This window comes from Perca flavescens, chromosome 15 (assembly GCF_004354835.1).
Source record: "Perca flavescens isolate YP-PL-M2 chromosome 15, PFLA_1.0, whole genome shotgun sequence".
NCBI classification, from domain to species: domain Eukaryota; kingdom Metazoa; phylum Chordata; class Actinopteri; order Perciformes; family Percidae; genus Perca; species Perca flavescens.
Genome location: NC_041345.1, coordinates 5,622,288 through 5,639,406, shown reverse-complemented (window position 1 = coordinate 5,639,406; position 17,119 = coordinate 5,622,288). Strand labels below are relative to the sequence as shown.

Genomic DNA, 17,119 nt, shown 5'->3' with positions numbered 1-17,119 from the left:
TTAAATGCCTTAAAAACTATTGGATGGATTTCCATGAAACTTGTCACATCCATTAATGTGCCCCACAGGATGAATTGTAATCACTTTGGTGATCCCTTCACTTCCTCTAGCACGGTCATCAAGTCAGCATTTAAATTTGATCAAATCTTTAGGTAGATGCTAGATCGTACCAAGTGAACGACAACACAGGCATACTGCGTAGGCATCAACACAGACAATTTAACTCTACCCCTGCTACAACGCGACATTCTAGTGAATAAATATGATGCCAAACGCAGCAATAATCTACTTTATAATTTTACACGTGACTCACTTTATAAGTAACGAAACGTAAACCTTACCCAAACCCTGTCTTCTCATCTAACCCTAACCTTAGTCTATATCCACAACGTTCCGCTCCGGTGCCCCCGGAATTCCGCCGGATGTCCTTCTTTTCGTCCAGATGTCTGTTAGCTTACGCTTTCTTTGTGTTGGAATTTTAAACTCCGGTGGATTTATGAGGAATTATGGTTAACTGCTCCTCAGATCTCTGCAGGGTAAATCCAGACAGCTAGCTAGACAATCTGAGTTTTCTGTTGCACGACTAAAACAACCTTTGAACGAGCAAATCTTCCACCAAAACAAGTTCCGTCCCAAGGCTATTTTGCAGCGGCACCGCCCAAGACGATTGTGATTGGTTTAAAGACATGCCAATAAACCAGAGCACATTTTTCTCCCATCCCGGAGTGCTGCGTGGACTCGCCAGACCCTCCTACGCAGTGCTGTGGAGGAAGGTCTGGCAATGCCAGACTACCCTCACCTTAATCCTAACAACCAGCTAGCATGAAAATAGACACTGAAAATCACTTTTGCTTCATTTGTCTGTTGCTCATCACGTGTTGACATTCATTGTTGGCGCAGCTGAGAGTTTCTTTGAATAGCATATTGCACAACTTTGGCCTTTTGGAAGCTAATTTGTGAATATAGGAGGGTAACTGTTAAAAAAGAATAAACAAACACAAAACAAAAGTAGATCTAAGCACGTTAGCTTCTTATACCCATTTGACAATAGCATTAAGTGACAAAGTTCTCACAAATATTCAGTTTTTTTCATCATATCTTATAATAAAATATACAAAATCAGTAACAGTTGTAAGTTGGCATGGAGAAAGTACAAGCCATGTTTTTCAATAACTTAAGATGTTTGATTGATTATGGATTATTGGTCACAAACAGCATCACCAGTGTGTTTCTACGTCTTGTTACAAATGGAAATATAAAGGACACAAAAACAATATCTACATTTGAAATGTTTGGCTTTTTGATGTACTTGTTTTGACCCTTTTAGTTTTCTGTAATGAAAATGTCAAAAACAATGTGTAGTAGATTAAAGCTATAGTGCGTAGTTTCTGTCTCCCGCATGAGGCGCGTCCACATGATACAAGCCTTCTGTGATTGTGCACGCGACCCCACCCCTCTCCCCCACGCAGTTGCTAGTAGCCAAGGAGGACACGGAGGATTAAAAAAAAAACACGATGGACTCTTCAGAAGAGGTCATTATCTTCACTTGAGTTTCTGCGCGGGAAAGTCACCGGACGCCACAATCTTCTGAACATAGCCATACTGAGAAATACAGAGAGAGGTTTATGGAGTTGATAGCGTTAATTAGCTTTGTATCAACTCCTTTGGTAATAGCTTGAATGAAACGGACGGTCATTAATATCAAAAAGTTACCCACTAAAGCTTTAATTAAACAAAAACAGTAGGGGCACTTAAAGAAAAATGTGTTGTAGGCTAGGTGTCTTTCCCCTCCTCCAAGAGTTCAAAAGGAATGTGATTGTTTCAGTGGAAGAGAGACATGTCTTTATCAATGAGAGAAACAGATACATGCTTCTACATGAGTATTGAGATGCATGACACAAGTGTACAGTAGCTGTAGGCGCAATCCCTTGCACACACTACACCACACACTTAAGCATACAAAACAAACACACAGTTGTTTTTTTTACATATTTTTTTACATAGAAGTTAAACACTGCACGATCCTGGGAGGACACCGAAGGTTTTTATCTTTTTTTTTTTGTTCTGTCTTTCTTTCCGTTTGAACCACCCAGCCATCACAAAGCACTGTTTCGTATCTCAACCACATCTTATATGCAGTATTCGTATAAAAAGTTAATCCACAGTAATGGCAGAGATAAATAAATAGGAAACATAGCACAACGTCAGGTCGCAGGTGTAACGCTATCACCTCGTGTTCAGATAGCACCTTTTTCTTCACACCTACAATGAGATTTTGAAATGCAACATTTTCATGTTTTTACCCTCCAATCACATCTGTGTAATTCCAGTGTTTGCAAGGAGTTAAATACAATTTAATATTGTTAAAGAGAGACCATCACTGTTTTTATGGAGCTAATAAATGATATCAGGCCTTAGTAGGGTAAATCTACACAGCTTTATCATCCCAACACTGAGCCCTCAGTATGAGTTTTATCACACGTGGAAATATACTGCTCATTTTAGTCAACATCCTTTGTTGTTGCAGTCTATCGATGATTGTCTCTAAGATTATCCAATTACAATACAACAGATTCTTCAATGACACAAAATTGTTATGTCCATTTTTCCACCAAATCGTCCGTCATCGTTGTCATCACAAAGGTCTTTCAGCAACAAACGTCTTTTAAACCCTATGTAGACTCGGTTCTGTCAACATACGTATAAGTGCATTTTCTCTCTGTTGATATCAAAGCAAGGTTTCAAAAAGAGTTTTGAAATTGCACCATGTCCACAGTTTTACAGCGATGCAGTTTCACGTCCCCCACAGGTTCTGTGCTCGCACACAATTAGTCAGTTTCCGGGTGAAACTTGTAACTTCATACCAGCAACTGTTGTTGCAGAGCCAAGCATTTTCTTGACCAGGTCCACCTTTTTTTTTATTTATATCCCATTTTCTTCTTGCCCTCCTCTTACTCCACACAGGTGTAGTTACAGGTTCACCAGTCAGTCATTAGTAGTGTTACGGAGGAGATCTCACAAGACGAGCAGGTTACTGACACGTGAATAAATACTTATATGAAGGGAGTCACTCTGCTTCACCTCTGGATCCAAGAAATACACCAAGTTTGCTTTGTGTCCCTGAAGGGGGAAACATAGGAAGACGTATTTTGAACTGCGTACATACTGGCACAGTGAATTGAATATAAAGCACCTTTATAATCAGTAAATATAAATATTACATTCACTTTATTATGTAAATATCCGGGGGAACTCACCTGGCTTTATTTTAGCTTTACATTAGCATTGCTCTCATAGCTGCCTTGCTGATTCGTTTGCGATCCTTCCTCATCCTTTTCTTTGGACGGGCTGGGGGTCTGGGGCCTGCTGGAGCTGATGGCTGCTGTGTAGTTGTCGTAGATGTTGTCGCTGTCGGAATAGGATTTACATATTATTAAAATGACCAAAAGTCTATAACTTTTTCTCTTGCAGCTCTGGTTATTGTTAACGATAGTTAACAGAACAAGAAAAATAAAAACCTGTTAATGAGTTTCCTTTGAGCACATTGTTTTATCAAGACAGTAAATGTTAGTATTCTTTAGGGCTGAACAATTTGGGGGAAAAAAATTATTGCGATTTTCCTGCCAGATATTGCAATTATGATTCAGTTTGCGTTTTTTTAACTACATATTGCACCTTCTACGATCCTGTTAAACAAACTAATACAAAATAAGTGAAAGATCCACTGTTTCTGTAAACAATCAGCATGTATCTTAAGAAAAAACAGTTCATATAATAATGAAAAGAGAGATAAAAAATGTTACTTGCGGTGTTCACGACTAGCTAATCGCATTCTTTCAAATCGCGATTTCCATTTGAAAGCTATTCATCGTTCCGCCCTAGTATTCTTATTTGTGTTTTTAGTAACCCACAGTTTTCAATAACGTATTATACCTGTTTTCTGTGTTGTAGTTGTTTGCAGATGATGATGATGTTTACCATGCAGGTGATGTTGTCTATCCGTTTCCTTTTCTTTCTCCCTTTCCTCCGCTTCACGTTTCATCTGCTGCTGTCTCAGGATCTCCTTCTCTTGGTCCAGCCTCTTGTGGAGAAGTAGAAGCTCTTTTCTCTCCTGCTCCAGTCTTTCCTCCTCAATCTGTAATATCCTCACCACCTCGGGAGTCTCATTGTCTCTTCGTCTCGCCTGTTCTCGTGGCTCTGGATTTGGCTCTTTGGTCGGTCGGAATCTGCTCCCAACTCTCTCACCGGGCGCCTCAGTAGGACTGAGCTTGGCTCGAAGATTCGGAGTGACAGGGTGTGAGGAACCACTCGTTTGGCTCTTTGAAAGTTTGGATCTGTCTTCTTGCCATAATGGACTGTGCGTTTGCGTGCCTTCGTCCCTGCTCTCGTTTCCCTCGTTAACTTCCCCTTCAGTGTTATTGAGCAGCAACAACTCCCCACCTTCAACTAACTGGTTCTTTCCCTCAGCACCATTGTCCACTGAGGAAATGTTGTCCTGATTCTCAGTTTGGTCTTTAGTCCCAAGGAGCCTGGTGGAGTTATGTGCCCAGTGTGGAGCAAAAGGAATAGCCTCTCCAGTGCGAGATGTTTCTTCCCTAACCAGGCTGTATCCTTCTCCAGGCTGAGTGAAGGTGTCTCCTCTGGGGCTCCAGTGATGCTCCAGGAGGTCCTCCAGATGGGCCCTCTGGTTCTGCTTCAGCTCATCCCACTGATGGAGTTCATCCTTGGAGTGCACCTTGACCTTTCACAAAAAAGCAAGTTAAAAAATGTAATTCAGCTAGATCTCCGTTTAGTCCATTGATGCTCAACCAAAGTGTTAGTCCTACACATTTAAAGCTTTAGTGCGTAGCTTTTTGATATTAATGAACATCTATTACATTCAAGCCATTGCCAAAAGTTTGGCAAGTTGCTACAAAACTAATTAAGACTCCTCAGCTCCACAAAAGTTGATTATGCCTTTAATTGTGAAGCAGGTGCCAGAAGTGTTGAGGTATCGTAACAGTGTGTACAAGCTTAGAATAGTCTGGTTTTAATCAAGGTTAGAGTGGATCTATATATGCATTTACACACAAACACTACGTAGTAGGGGTGGAACGGTACATGTATTCATATTGAACCAAAACGGTACGGGCGTCACGGTTCGGTGCATGAAAATATACAGTATAAAAATAAATAAAACTTGCGTGCAAATTAATTAATGTAATGCGGAACTAATGTAATGCGGAACTACTGTTAGATACGCAGGTTCTTTACGGACACATGATCTGTAGCCCTGCCTTGGCTCTGAATCTCTGGCGCGCCGCCTATGTAGCCGAGCTCCGGCAGTTTAAAGAGTTAGAGGACCTGCCGGCCTCTTTCAGATCGCAAGTTTGGGAAAACTTTGGTTTCCCAGTCAGTTACAGTAGTACAGGCAAGAGAGTGACGGATAAGACTGCTGTTGTAGATTAGTGTTACGTTTTCAGCGTCGCGGCTCCGAACCGTAATGAACAGAACAGACGCCTTGTTTCTTCAGGCTAACTATATTAGCTTTAGCCAGGTAGGGCCAGCAGCTTTCTGCGGGAGACGTCATGATAACGTTGCATTAATCAGGTAATTTAGTTTGTCTTTTCAGAGAACAGAGATGCTGATTTACAAGTTACAGATGGAGTCTGGCGATGATGTGGGGTACTTATTGTTTACATCTTACTTTACACACTTCAGGCTGTTGCAGCTAGCTCAGGGGAGAGACTGTATGACAATAGGTGGTATACAGCCTGAGACATGCACAATAAAAAAAAATTGCCTTCTGCATTTTTGTTTTGCTTTTTCCCTCCATTGTACCGATCTCGTACCGAACCGTGATGTCTAAGCCGAGGCATGAACCGAACCGTGACTTCTGTGTACCGTTCCACCCCTACTACGTAGTGCAGTAAAAGCATTCCCCCAACACCAGGTAGGATGCAAATTAGCATTTTATATTGTACCTGTCCATGTCCTTGGTTGAGTGTCTGGTTTCGGTGCTGGTGGTTATGCTGTCTGCGAGATGATTTTTTCTTGGGCGCAGAGGGACGTGGAGCGGGCTGACATCGGCACTCCACATGATCAACCACTGACACCACAGCTTTAGCGTAAGTGGGTCTTTTGTTGATGTACTCGATCTTCATGACCTGGAGAGGTTGAGAAGAAGATGGGAGTCAGATCAGAGTCAATTCTGAGTATAACATAAAGACGGCGCAGCCTTTCCAGGATGTTGTAGATGTGCGTGTTTGGACATTTGTGTCCTGTATGTTTATGTGTGTGTGTGGTAATGCTTACCTGCAAGTATCTGGTGTGCGTGACGACAGGGACGCACTGCAGGCTCTTGGTGTTGCAGCAACCAGAGCAGCGCTGCACCTCGACGCAGGGCGGCCATAACAGGAAGTTAGCGTTGCTACGGTCCAACATCGCCCTGGTGACCTCAACCACCTCTGTACGAACTTTACACAGAGCCTGCTGAGCTGGCTGGGCATCTGAGGGATGAGATATGACTGTGTGTGAGTGTGAGCATGGACGGATTATGAAACAAAGGACCCCTGGGCACTGACCCTGAGCATTTCCCCTACATAAGAAAAAAGTCCTTTTGCATCTCTTTTTAGACAATTTGTATGGTTGTTTTGCATCTCTTTGTCATCACTGTAAGTCTCTTCATAGTTTTTGGTGTCAATTTACAGTTGTTTCTGCATTTCTAGTCATTTTGCATCTCTTTGTTGTCGCTTTGTGTCTCTTTGTTGTTGCATGAGTTTAAGTATGACTGGTTGTATATTTGTTCGTATTAGCATTAGTATTCAGAACATGCATGCATTATAAAAATGATCTTTAACTCTATTTAAATATTGAACTAGCCACTGACTTAGAAAACCTCTTCAATTTGTGTGTTTGTTGAAGCAATAAGTAAAAGACAAAAATCTAAATGCACATGGGACTCCTCATGATTTGCCACCAAAATCTAAACCTTTCAAGTTGCTAAGAGGTCTAATTACTTATTTACAATTCCACTACGCTTACTCATTCATCCACAGTGACTCATCTAGCTTGTTTGCATGGGTATTTTGTACGATAAGAAGCTCTCATCATTGAAGCACAATTCACCATTTTATACAATAGTGGCTTAAGACTTCTTCATCTGCTGCGGATTATAATGTGAAACTCATGCATTTCAAATGAGTATACTACAACTTCTTCAAATCCGACTTGTTTTGATTTTTGCATTGTATTGGTCTGTTACACAGAAACTTGAGGGGCTTTCATTCCACTTTGCATCACTGTTCAATTCTGTTTGAACATACAAGGACACATAAAATATTGGACATAGTTTGGGAGCGGTGATTAATGTAGAGCCATTAGTATCACCTCATGCTAGAGGGAATCCAGGAAAGTCACCCAGACTGTTGTAGATTAGTGTCGAGTAATTCAGACATCTGTTTTATCGTGATTGCGAAAAAAGGTTAATGGGAAGAATTTTACCGTGTCACTAGAGCCATACTTGTCACATCAATCAACTCCCAGGAAGGCAGACTGAACACAACCGCAGTCCTCCACTAATGAGGATGGAGTACTTTTACATTCATGAGGAAAATCAGGAATCCTCCATGTCAGCACTCCAACCTTCTATTAACATGTTTATGAGTATGATATCCACAGTATACACACAGATATCCATCCACACAAACTGTCAGCCATACCATGACAATGCTCTTTAAGATCTAAAGAAGCCACGAGAGTAATAGCAGTGATGTCTCTGTATTTTGTGACGTACAATAAATTCACATGTTGAGAGCAAAAAGAAACCCTTCAACTGCTACACTGTGGGGGAATAAAAAAAGGAAGAAGGGGGGGCTTGGCTCACCGAGGCTCCTTGGTAGTCTATGGCCTCCATTTGCTGCAGAAATCCCGTCCTCCTCATCTGAGACAAAACAATAAACAAACATTATTTGACTTAAATAAACACAATTTATTCATGAATGGTTTGTTTTCGGCATGTGGTTTATATTTTATTCTAAGGCCTTCTAGCGCCCTCTGCATGTATAGAGATAAAACAGGAGCTCAAGACCTTGCATGCACAAGAGGACAAAAACAGGAGAGAGAGACACAAAGAGGGTGTGGGGGTAGTTCACGTCGCTTATGAGCATGCACATGCTGAGAGAGAGAAATAGAGACTGAGATAGAAAGAGTTATAATATTTACTCTAGTGTATTTTTTATGAGGGTGTGTGTGTGTTTCTAAGATCATGCATTCTCCCTGCTCCTTGTTTCTCCGTTTGTTTGTCTGAGTTGTTGATGTTTACAAGTCACAATTCTGGTAGAAAAGTAGCCACTGATTGATAGTTTTCAGTTCCTCATTGCATTGCCCACACGCGGTTTATGTATTATTTAGTGAACTCTTGATCACACGATGTTGAATAAAAAATGCATACAAAAGATTAGGAAACCCACCAGTGTTCTGGTTAGAAATACCATTAATACATTACATTAGAAATGGTTTAGGAAAGATTCAGTTAGCTCCATGTGGTTATAAAGTTGAAAATGGTTAAAATAAAGATTTGGACAGAAAGTTAACTGTGTTAGGATCCATAATACCACCCCAATACGGAGTCCGGTGTCAGCATACTGTATTTATCAACAGTAATATGAGAATGCGCTGGTCTTTACCTACGGAGTCAGTGAGCAGCAGCAGCTGAAGATCCTCTATGGAGGAGATGGGGCTGTTTCTAACCAGCTCCACCAGGGCTGCAGGCAGAGGCTCCCCCTGAAAAACACAATGTATAGGAATTAATATAACAGAGCAAATAAATAACATACATTACTCTGGACCGTCTTAGAACATGATTATGGGAAAAAAGGAAAAGGCACATAACCATTTAGACTTTTTTTTTTTTTTTTAAGAGTGCACAAGACTACAAGAATAGCTTTTTGAGGATTTCCAAACAACTCCTGTGAGGAAATGGAATAAGACTGCAGCACGTCTGGGGCACAAAAAAGGGTGATCAAAATATAAACAAAATGGTATCCCTTCTATCAAAAACCGAGATTACCCGAGATTAGAAACATGAAGCTGCTGTCAGCCTTTAAAACTAAGACTAACATAAGGTTACCTTAAAGTCTGTGATGCTCTCTGGGGCTATGAGAGTGACGGCCGTAAAATACTTCAGTTACGCTGAATTAAAAAAAAAGGGACAAAAAATGCAGATCTTTCTCAAACTCAAATTCAAATTCAGTTTACTGTTACTGTTCAGGCCTTTAAACGTCATCTACACTGACTCGTTCCGCTTATAACAATGGAGGAATGTAACACTCCATGCCATGGTCTGGCTTTTATGTAGTTTTTTTTGTTTTTGGAAGACAATGGTGCTTCATAGCGTGGAGGCTATAAACAATATCAGGTTGTGGCTCCACAGGAAATACTTGATAGTAGGAAAATTCATTTCTGTTTTTTTTTTTTTTTTGTGTGTGTGGATAATAACAAAAGGATAAGATAACACCAGCCTTAGCGCCACACCAGAAACCAAGCAACAGCTCAAAACTGTGACTGTCTGTGGGTTTAACCCCCCCCCCCACCACCCGCCAACCCCCGAGTCATTAATGGTCAAGAGAGCTGAGGGGTGGTTGTTGGTGGTGGTGGTGTGGGGGGGGAGTATTAACCAAAGCAGACACACAATGGTCACTAAGAGCAGGGTGAATGACTATTGGCGTTGTGTCTTCTCATCTGCTAACATTTAGGGGTCAAAGGAGCCAGGAAGGAGTCAGGAAGTGGGGGAAGGAGTGATATGGAGAGGAGAGAAGGGAGGTGCATCTGAAAAAAAGAGGGATAATAGATGAATAAAAGACGGGTTAAAATGGAACGAGGATCAGACGTGGGTCGAGACACGTCCTCACATTGGTTTAAATGCTGTGGATGTGCTTCATTTGGCTCGCGGGCCAATGGAGATGATCTCAAAGGAGCAAATGTGGTCTGGTGATAGTCTTCACTGTCTTATAATTAACATACATAAGCAAATATATATAATATGTGAAAGGTTGCACATCTATTTTTTTTTTTAAACAGTTTGATTTTATAATGGATGTCCAGTCCAGTCAACTGTGTGTACGATTCCCTTCAGGTTCTGGAGAATATAATGAATCCCTACGGGAAGCAGGTTTTAGCCAAAGGAAGCAGCCATCCATGCATGGACATGTATTCTCATCCTGCCCGTACTATACGCCGTTGACTTTCCCACATTGTTGGTTGGCTTTTCATAGAGTCAAATAATACAGCGGGGAAATGCCTGCCGCATTACACTTCCATCTCTGTTTCAGAGCTGTCTTTGCCCCTGAGGAGTCATCATGATGATTTCTTTCCTTCGCCAAACGGAGCAAACCCGTCTGCTTGGCTAATTGTGGCTGATGTTAATTATAGGAAGTGTGCCTTTGTTCACAGTGGTGCCTGCCTGCTGTCATGACAATTTGTGTCTAAGCGGGAAATACTAAATAAACACTTTGGTTCTGATAAACAAAACAGATGTAAACAGATTCAAAATCCACAGACAGAATGTTTAAACACACAATGGTAATCTTCAACGTGCAACCACGGGATCAACATTACGATACATTCAATATATCAAGTTAATAAAATAGGTGCGTAGAAATAAATTTATTATGACCTTTACAAGATCATAAAAGGATGATATCAGTAAGTAACAGCAGGACCCTATTCATTATAAGAGAGACAGCTGTTTGACAGGCATAATACAAATGTTGGCCTGCTGTCAATCTACAGCAACACAGGAGACCTAGCAGTACCACTTCTCAGAACTAGGGCTGGGTATCGTTCAAAAAAATGTTGATACCTGTACCGTTAACCATACCAATTCCTAAACGGTACGGCAAAAGGACTTTTCGATATCAATTTCATAAAACAAAAATAAATTACAACATCACACGTTACGGCACAAATCTTTTCATTTATTTTTCAGCTCCTAAGTGAGCCCCGTCTCTGTGCGTGAAGTAGACATTTTTCCTGCGTGTCTCTACAACGTGTAACGTTAGACAGCCAATCACCAGCATTATTAGATCTTGGTAGAAGCATGCTGCATGCCTATTGGCTCACTGACGCTAATGAGATTTACTCCTTAGGTATTGAAATTGGGTATTGAATGACAAGGCATTTTTCGATACTCAGATACTAAGGAGGTAGTCTATATCTAATCCACTTCCGGGATTGCTCCGGTGCCACTCTTTTCGGCCAGAGGTCCGATACCTTTTGTGTCCTTTGTGTTGGCATTTTAAACTCCGGTGGATTAATGAGGACTATGGTTAACTGCTCCTCAGATCTCTGCAGGGTAAATCCAGACAGCTAGCTAGACTATCTGTCCAATCTCAGTTTTCTGTTGTTCGACTAAAACAACTTTTGAACGGACACATGTTCCATCAAAACAAGTTTCTTCCCGAGGCTATTTTGCCGCCCATGACGATTGTGATCGGTCTAAAGTTATACCAATAAATCAGAGCAGGTTTTTTTCCCATCCCGAAATGCTGTGTGAACTAGCCAGCTAGCCAACTCCGCAGCGCTGTGGAGGAAGGTCTGGCAAAGCGAGACTACTGAGGAGGCAATTCGGTAGGTGCCGACCCAGCCCTACTTAGAACTGTATTGTATAAGCAAACTGCTCCCTATACTGCCATATGATAACATTTCTGTTTTAATATCATGAGAATTCAAGTTGTCCCGTATACTGTTTGCCATTTTACATGGTCCAAAGGAAAATAAATTCTGACATAATTAAGCATTTATCACTTAAAGCAAGCTCCCGTGCCCTGAAGGTTTGTTGGACATATTGAGGAATGCCAGGTACAGGCAGCGGCTGCAGTGGCCAGAGGAGGAGAGGAACATCTAATAGAACATAATTAGGGTGTCGAGTTTGCTGCCGGCGCAGCAGCAGCACACATGTGAGGTTTTCACATGTAATCCCTGAAAGTGCGCCTACACGTGCGCAAAACTGGAACGTGTGGATGAATGTGACTTTAATTAATTCCTTTGTCATAATTTATCTCTGAGTTGGAAAGGCGCCTGATGCAATTAAGGATAATGATGAGTTTGTGTTCGCTAAATGCAAATTCCTCTTTGGTGGTCCACAGCTGAATGTACATATGCACTTCTTCATACATTAGCAGCTTTTAAATTATCATTCACTCTTAAGACTAGACGTGTTTTAAACCCATTCTCTTATGAAGTGTGTGTATGTGATTGAACCTTGCATACAGGCCCCATCATTTCACAGCTGCCATACTATAACTTTAAAATTCGACATGGGGGAATTCCTGGTTGTATACCTCAAAGCCTTTGTAACGTTCTCCCTTCAGAACACTTGGCCTGTCAAATTTGAGTTTTCTTTTACGTGCGCCTACACAGGCCGTAAAATAAAAAGACAGGTTGATGACAGGAATTTAAAGTGCTCTATCATAGCTGTGTTTCACCCTAAATCTAGCGTTATGTGAAGTAGTCATGGTGATGGTAGACTACATGCTTACACTAAACTGTAAGGGTTCAGTGAATTAAAGGAGGAATTAAAGACGCCAGTTCACATCCTGGAAAAACTCTGCTTGTGTTCCCCCCCCTTCTTTTCTAGTGGTTTTACTTTAATTTAAAGCAATATCCATACCCCTCCATCTGTCTGGATGAAAAAAAAGGCAAACTCACAAAGGGTTGTGCCCTCTTTTTGACTTGTTTGAATGTCCACTTCCCATGACTGACTTGTTAACTGTGTGTGTTTGACCCCGTTTAGTTTTAAGTGGCTGAAACTGGTGTTACATTGTGGAGATGAATTTCCTCTGTCGGGAAACACAGATAAAATGTCAACGGAGGCAGAAATGCAGATATAATCTGATTCAATGTGCATCTGAACCTACTTCTATAGACGTTGTTCAGGCAAAAGATGGAAAGATTTTTTTTTTGTGTGTGTTATAAATGAACATAACAATGTCATTTATCATCGAGCCTCACTTGACCTAGACGACACCCTCAGTTAAGTTTGGTCTTCCTGTTTGACCTCAGCAGACGGTCAGACTTTGCTCATCTATCCCACATCCATATATCACTACTGCCTGTTCATTTTCACAAGTTTTAAAGAACACGTTTCACGGACAAATGTGTATTAAAATGGAGCAGCAGTGCAAAAGTGGTTCACTGGAGGTGGAAACGGCAGTAATACATGCATCATCTGTGTCTATATGGCAATATCCCTGTCACAAACTAAACTACACTTTTTGCTCAAAATGTAATGGGGTTCTGCACTTACAACATCACTAATGTATGTTTTAGATACCCGATATTTGGCAAGACAAGTGTTTTAAATTGTGTTGATGCATGACAAATACTTCACACCACAACACACGTTTTGTGTCATCTTGCCTAAATTTCACCCTGGGTGTCAAAAAAGTGTCACCGCAAGTGCGGTATCTCCTGCTCGTCTACTGTAACTAACATTTGGCCTTTGCGGCGTCATGTCACAGTACGATGAATCTCGCTGACTGATTTATGCACTTGCTCAACATCTGGAGCCGCATCCATGAGTGCATCACCCCACCACGTGGGGCATCCAGCTGTAGAATGGCCTATCATGACAGCCTCTGTTTCCTGGCTCATCATCAACCACAGAGGACGAGCTCTGCGTGTGTGTGTGTGTGTGTGTGTGTGTGTGTGTGTGTTTTGCGCCCCTGGGCGTCCATTCATAATGCCAGTTAATGGAAGGAATAACTGTTATTTTCTGCGAGGATGCCACCCCTCTCAGAGGCAATAAAGGAAAGACTGGATTTTTATTATCACACTAGACTGAAGCAGGTGCACTAACTCCAAAGTTAAAACTAACACAATCACCTGGATTTGATATCATGTTGGTGTGTGTGTGTGTGTGTGTGTGTGTGTGTGTGTGTGTGTGTGTGTGTGTGTGTGTGTGTGTGTGTGTGTGTGTGTGGGCGTGCGTGCGTGTGTAAGGAAGGACACATACTCTTGATAACGTTATTCATAATTTAGTCCAAAGGAAAATAAAAAAAATAAAACTATTACTATAGGCCTATACGTGTTCAAGTGTAAAACGTAAAAAAACATACTTTAGGCCAAGTTCATTTTGAAGCAGGCTAATGGCTAAGGCTTAGTGGGAAATTTGCTACATAGAAGCTTTTAAACTGTAGCCTAAGTTTATATTAGCCAGCATACTTTTGTATGACAGTATAGGCTCTATATTGTGTCAGTGCTCGTGTAAAATGTCCGATAAAACTCACTTGGTGCACTAAGTGCTCGTCAAACCGGGACTGACGCCAACTCACCTCGGCTACGCCACACTGCAGACACGCCGCCAGCAACGCGAGCAGCAGCTGGACCCACGAGCTCATCTTGGTGCCCAGCCTCGAGCCTCTTCGATGGACCGGGCATTTATGGAGGCGCGAGAGTCCCTCTCTCCTCAGCACTGCGCGCGCGGGTGGGGGGGACAGCGGCTCGCCCTGTGGAACTGCGCGCGCGTATACGGTCTGTGCACACTGTTGTCTCTCCGTCCGAGATATCCAAAGAAGAAGAAGAAGAAGAAGAAAGCGCTCGAGCTCGCAACGTTTAAGTCCCCCTTGTAAAAAAAAAAAAATAATAATAATAATAGAAGACGAAAATATAGAAAAAGAAGAAAGTCCACCGTTCTGGGTGAATTATAAACCTCCAAGTTTTCAATTCAGGAGTTTCTTCAACGTGTTGTTCAGGCTTATCTATTTAGTTCAACTTGCGCACAAGTGTGCGTTTTCGTCTAAAAGCGCAAAAGGCTACATTTAATTAGCAGAAGACGTAACGACAAGTGACAAACTACACAAGACTAAACTATTCAGGACACTCAGAAAGACCGGCGAAGTTCCAAGGAGTTTCTTCAAAAATATATATATATATTAAAATAATATATCCAATGGACTTCTCTCTTTTCCCAGTGCGTCTCTTTAACCGTGATGCGTCCCGAAAGTCCAGCTCACAGGCTGAACGTCTGAGGAAGAAAAAAAACGTCGCAGGTCAGCACGGTAGTTTGCAGTCCTCTTCTTCCAAGGAGTCTTATCAATGAGCAAAGCGCTGTGTGTCTCGGTGCGCCTCAGCCCTGGACCTGCCTGATTACGCAGCGGTGGTGGCTGTGGTGGTGGTGGTGGTGGTGAAGAGTCTCTCTCCCGCCCCCTGCCTGAAGAATGGGTGATAATCTGCGCATTAAGAAGCGACATTAGTCCACAAACAACCGCCCGTACACCAGCCACTCTGAGCAATATTTCCTCTGCTGTGAATCATTTATGCAGCTATTCCCGAGGCTGGGCCAAGTCCTGTGGGCTTGTCTGTTGATCTGAATTCTGTTTCTGCCACATGATCTGGTTTGAAAGGTTAGTATTATTTACTCTGAGGGTGTAACAAAATATCAACCCAGTGTCAGTGGGTATAATACTTGAGTGGTCTTCTCAGGTTTTGTACTTAAGTTCAGTTTTGAGGTACTTAACTTGAGTATTTCCATGTTGTGGTCCTTTATCTACTCCACTACATTTTTAGAGAGAAATACTGCAATACTCCACTACATTTATTTAACAGCTTTAGTTACTGTTACTCTTTAGCTCTTTAGCTTTGTATATCTAATACAGATAGATATACAAAGCATATGATAAGGTTATAAAAGATGATGCATTGTTGTAGATTAATCTACCCAAGTACTAACTTGACAAACTACAATAGTAAAATGCTTCTTACACATTAATTCATCACTGGTATTAATTATAATATATATGTTGTATTTGTATTTTATTTTATTGACTATTTTTACCATGTTTTTATTGTCTATGCATATTGTAAAGCACTTTGTGACCTTCTCTGTGAAAAGCGCTGTATAAATACATTTTACTTACTTACTTACATAATAATCCAATAATATATGATAATTAAAGAGGTTAGTTTTGGCAATTTCTTCGCTTTTTGATCACAGGTTTCTCTATAGAGCTCCCCCTACAGCTCCGGAATAGGTATTTGGCAACGCTGTCGTAATAACTCATTGGCGACTCTCATGTGCATTTGGTTTCAAAGAAGCCGACGAATGCACGGAGCCATGTCCACTGTCCATGTTCTCCAAATATTACCCTTCTCTCCCAGGTCCGTAACATTATTCTATTTTCCTACAATGGCCTTAGAACGCTGTCGGAGCAGAAGGAACTTGCGTTTGCCAACATCAAGCTAACAAGAAACTCTGTGGCGGATAAAGATTCCGATTCAAAGATACTTACAAGTGCAACAGCAAGAACGCCAGGTCAGCGTCAGATTTGCAGGCTTCCGTTTGTCTCAGTTCTCGCCATTCTGAAAACACAGCTCCGATGTTTACTCGGGTCTGAGTCCATGCTCGGTCAGTCTGCCGTTTCCTCTTCCTCTGTTCCTCCGACAATGCTTTCCTAGCTTTCTGCTTCTTTTTTGCCAGTTCAGCCATGGCGATAGTGTAAAAAACTCCATCGCTACCTTGTGAGCCGGTTCCTGGATGGGGGCGTGTATGTGTGCAGTGCCGTGAAGCAATTTCTTACATTGAGAGACCTGATATCACGCGATACATCCTGACGCTGAGACTGGAGGCTCGCCAGCCAAAAGTTGCGAGGGTGTTTTTTCCGCTCACAGGCGCTAGGGAGGAGCGAGACGACCACCATTCAACCCGAAAAAAAAGTAATATAACCATTCCAATGAATCCGAAGCTGTTCAGTTAAGGTAAATTAAGCTAAAAAAAACAAAACTGCATAGTTCCCCTTTAAACACTCACATTCATTTGTCTGCACCCCAAGTACTTTTACTTATACTGCTTTAAATACATTTAAGTAGCCTACTTTTACTTGAGTAAGATTTTGAATGCAACACTTTACCTTCTAATGGAGTAGTACTTCCCCATTGTGGTAATGCTACTATTAGTATGATTATTGCTAAAATAAAAAAGTCAAAAAGAGTCGATCTCCGAATGCAACTTAAAGATGGAAAGCTCCTAAAGCTTGGTTCCATATAAATCAGGGGTGTCAAACTCAATTCCACCAAGGGCCACACTGCAAAACAAGAGTCAAATCCAGGGCCAGACATGTTTAGGTTATTCACATGCGTAAAA

At 41.6% G+C, this 17,119-nt stretch overlaps 1 protein-coding gene across 1 annotated transcript; it reads right to left on the bottom strand.

Moving 5' to 3' along the window:
* Nucleotides 1-1,551: 1,551 nt before the first annotated feature.
* On the bottom strand, nucleotides 1,552-15,263 carry pdgfbb (platelet-derived growth factor beta polypeptide b). Its single transcript, XM_028599484.1, has 8 exons — nucleotides 14,313-15,263; nucleotides 8,667-8,763; nucleotides 7,865-7,921; nucleotides 6,295-6,488; nucleotides 5,964-6,146; nucleotides 3,934-4,741; nucleotides 3,258-3,408; nucleotides 1,552-3,120 (listed from the first exon to the last, which is right to left on the bottom strand). Exons 1-7 carry the CDS (start codon nucleotides 14,376-14,378, stop codon nucleotides 3,275-3,277), a joined length of 1,539 nt encoding a protein of 512 aa, XP_028455285.1. The 5' UTR covers nucleotides 14,379-15,263; the 3' UTR covers nucleotides 1,552-3,120; nucleotides 3,258-3,274.
* Between the last annotated feature and the right edge of the window lie 1,856 nt (nucleotides 15,264-17,119).

What these genes read in the sequence shown, in the direction of transcription:
- pdgfbb (XM_028599484.1), bottom strand. Translation starts at nt 14,378, where the DNA reads ATGAGCTCGTGGGTCCAGCTGCTGCTCGCGTTGCTGGCGGCGTGTCTG. An exon ending in TCAACCAAGGACATGGACAG is followed by an intron (nt 4,742 to 5,963) that starts GTACAATATAAA and finishes TTTTTGTGAAAG; the next exon opens with GTCAAGGTGCACTCCAAGGA. An exon ending in AACTACAACACAGAAAACAG is followed by an intron (nt 3,409 to 3,933) that starts GTATAATACGTT and finishes CTATTCCGACAG; the next exon opens with CGACAACATCTACGACAACT.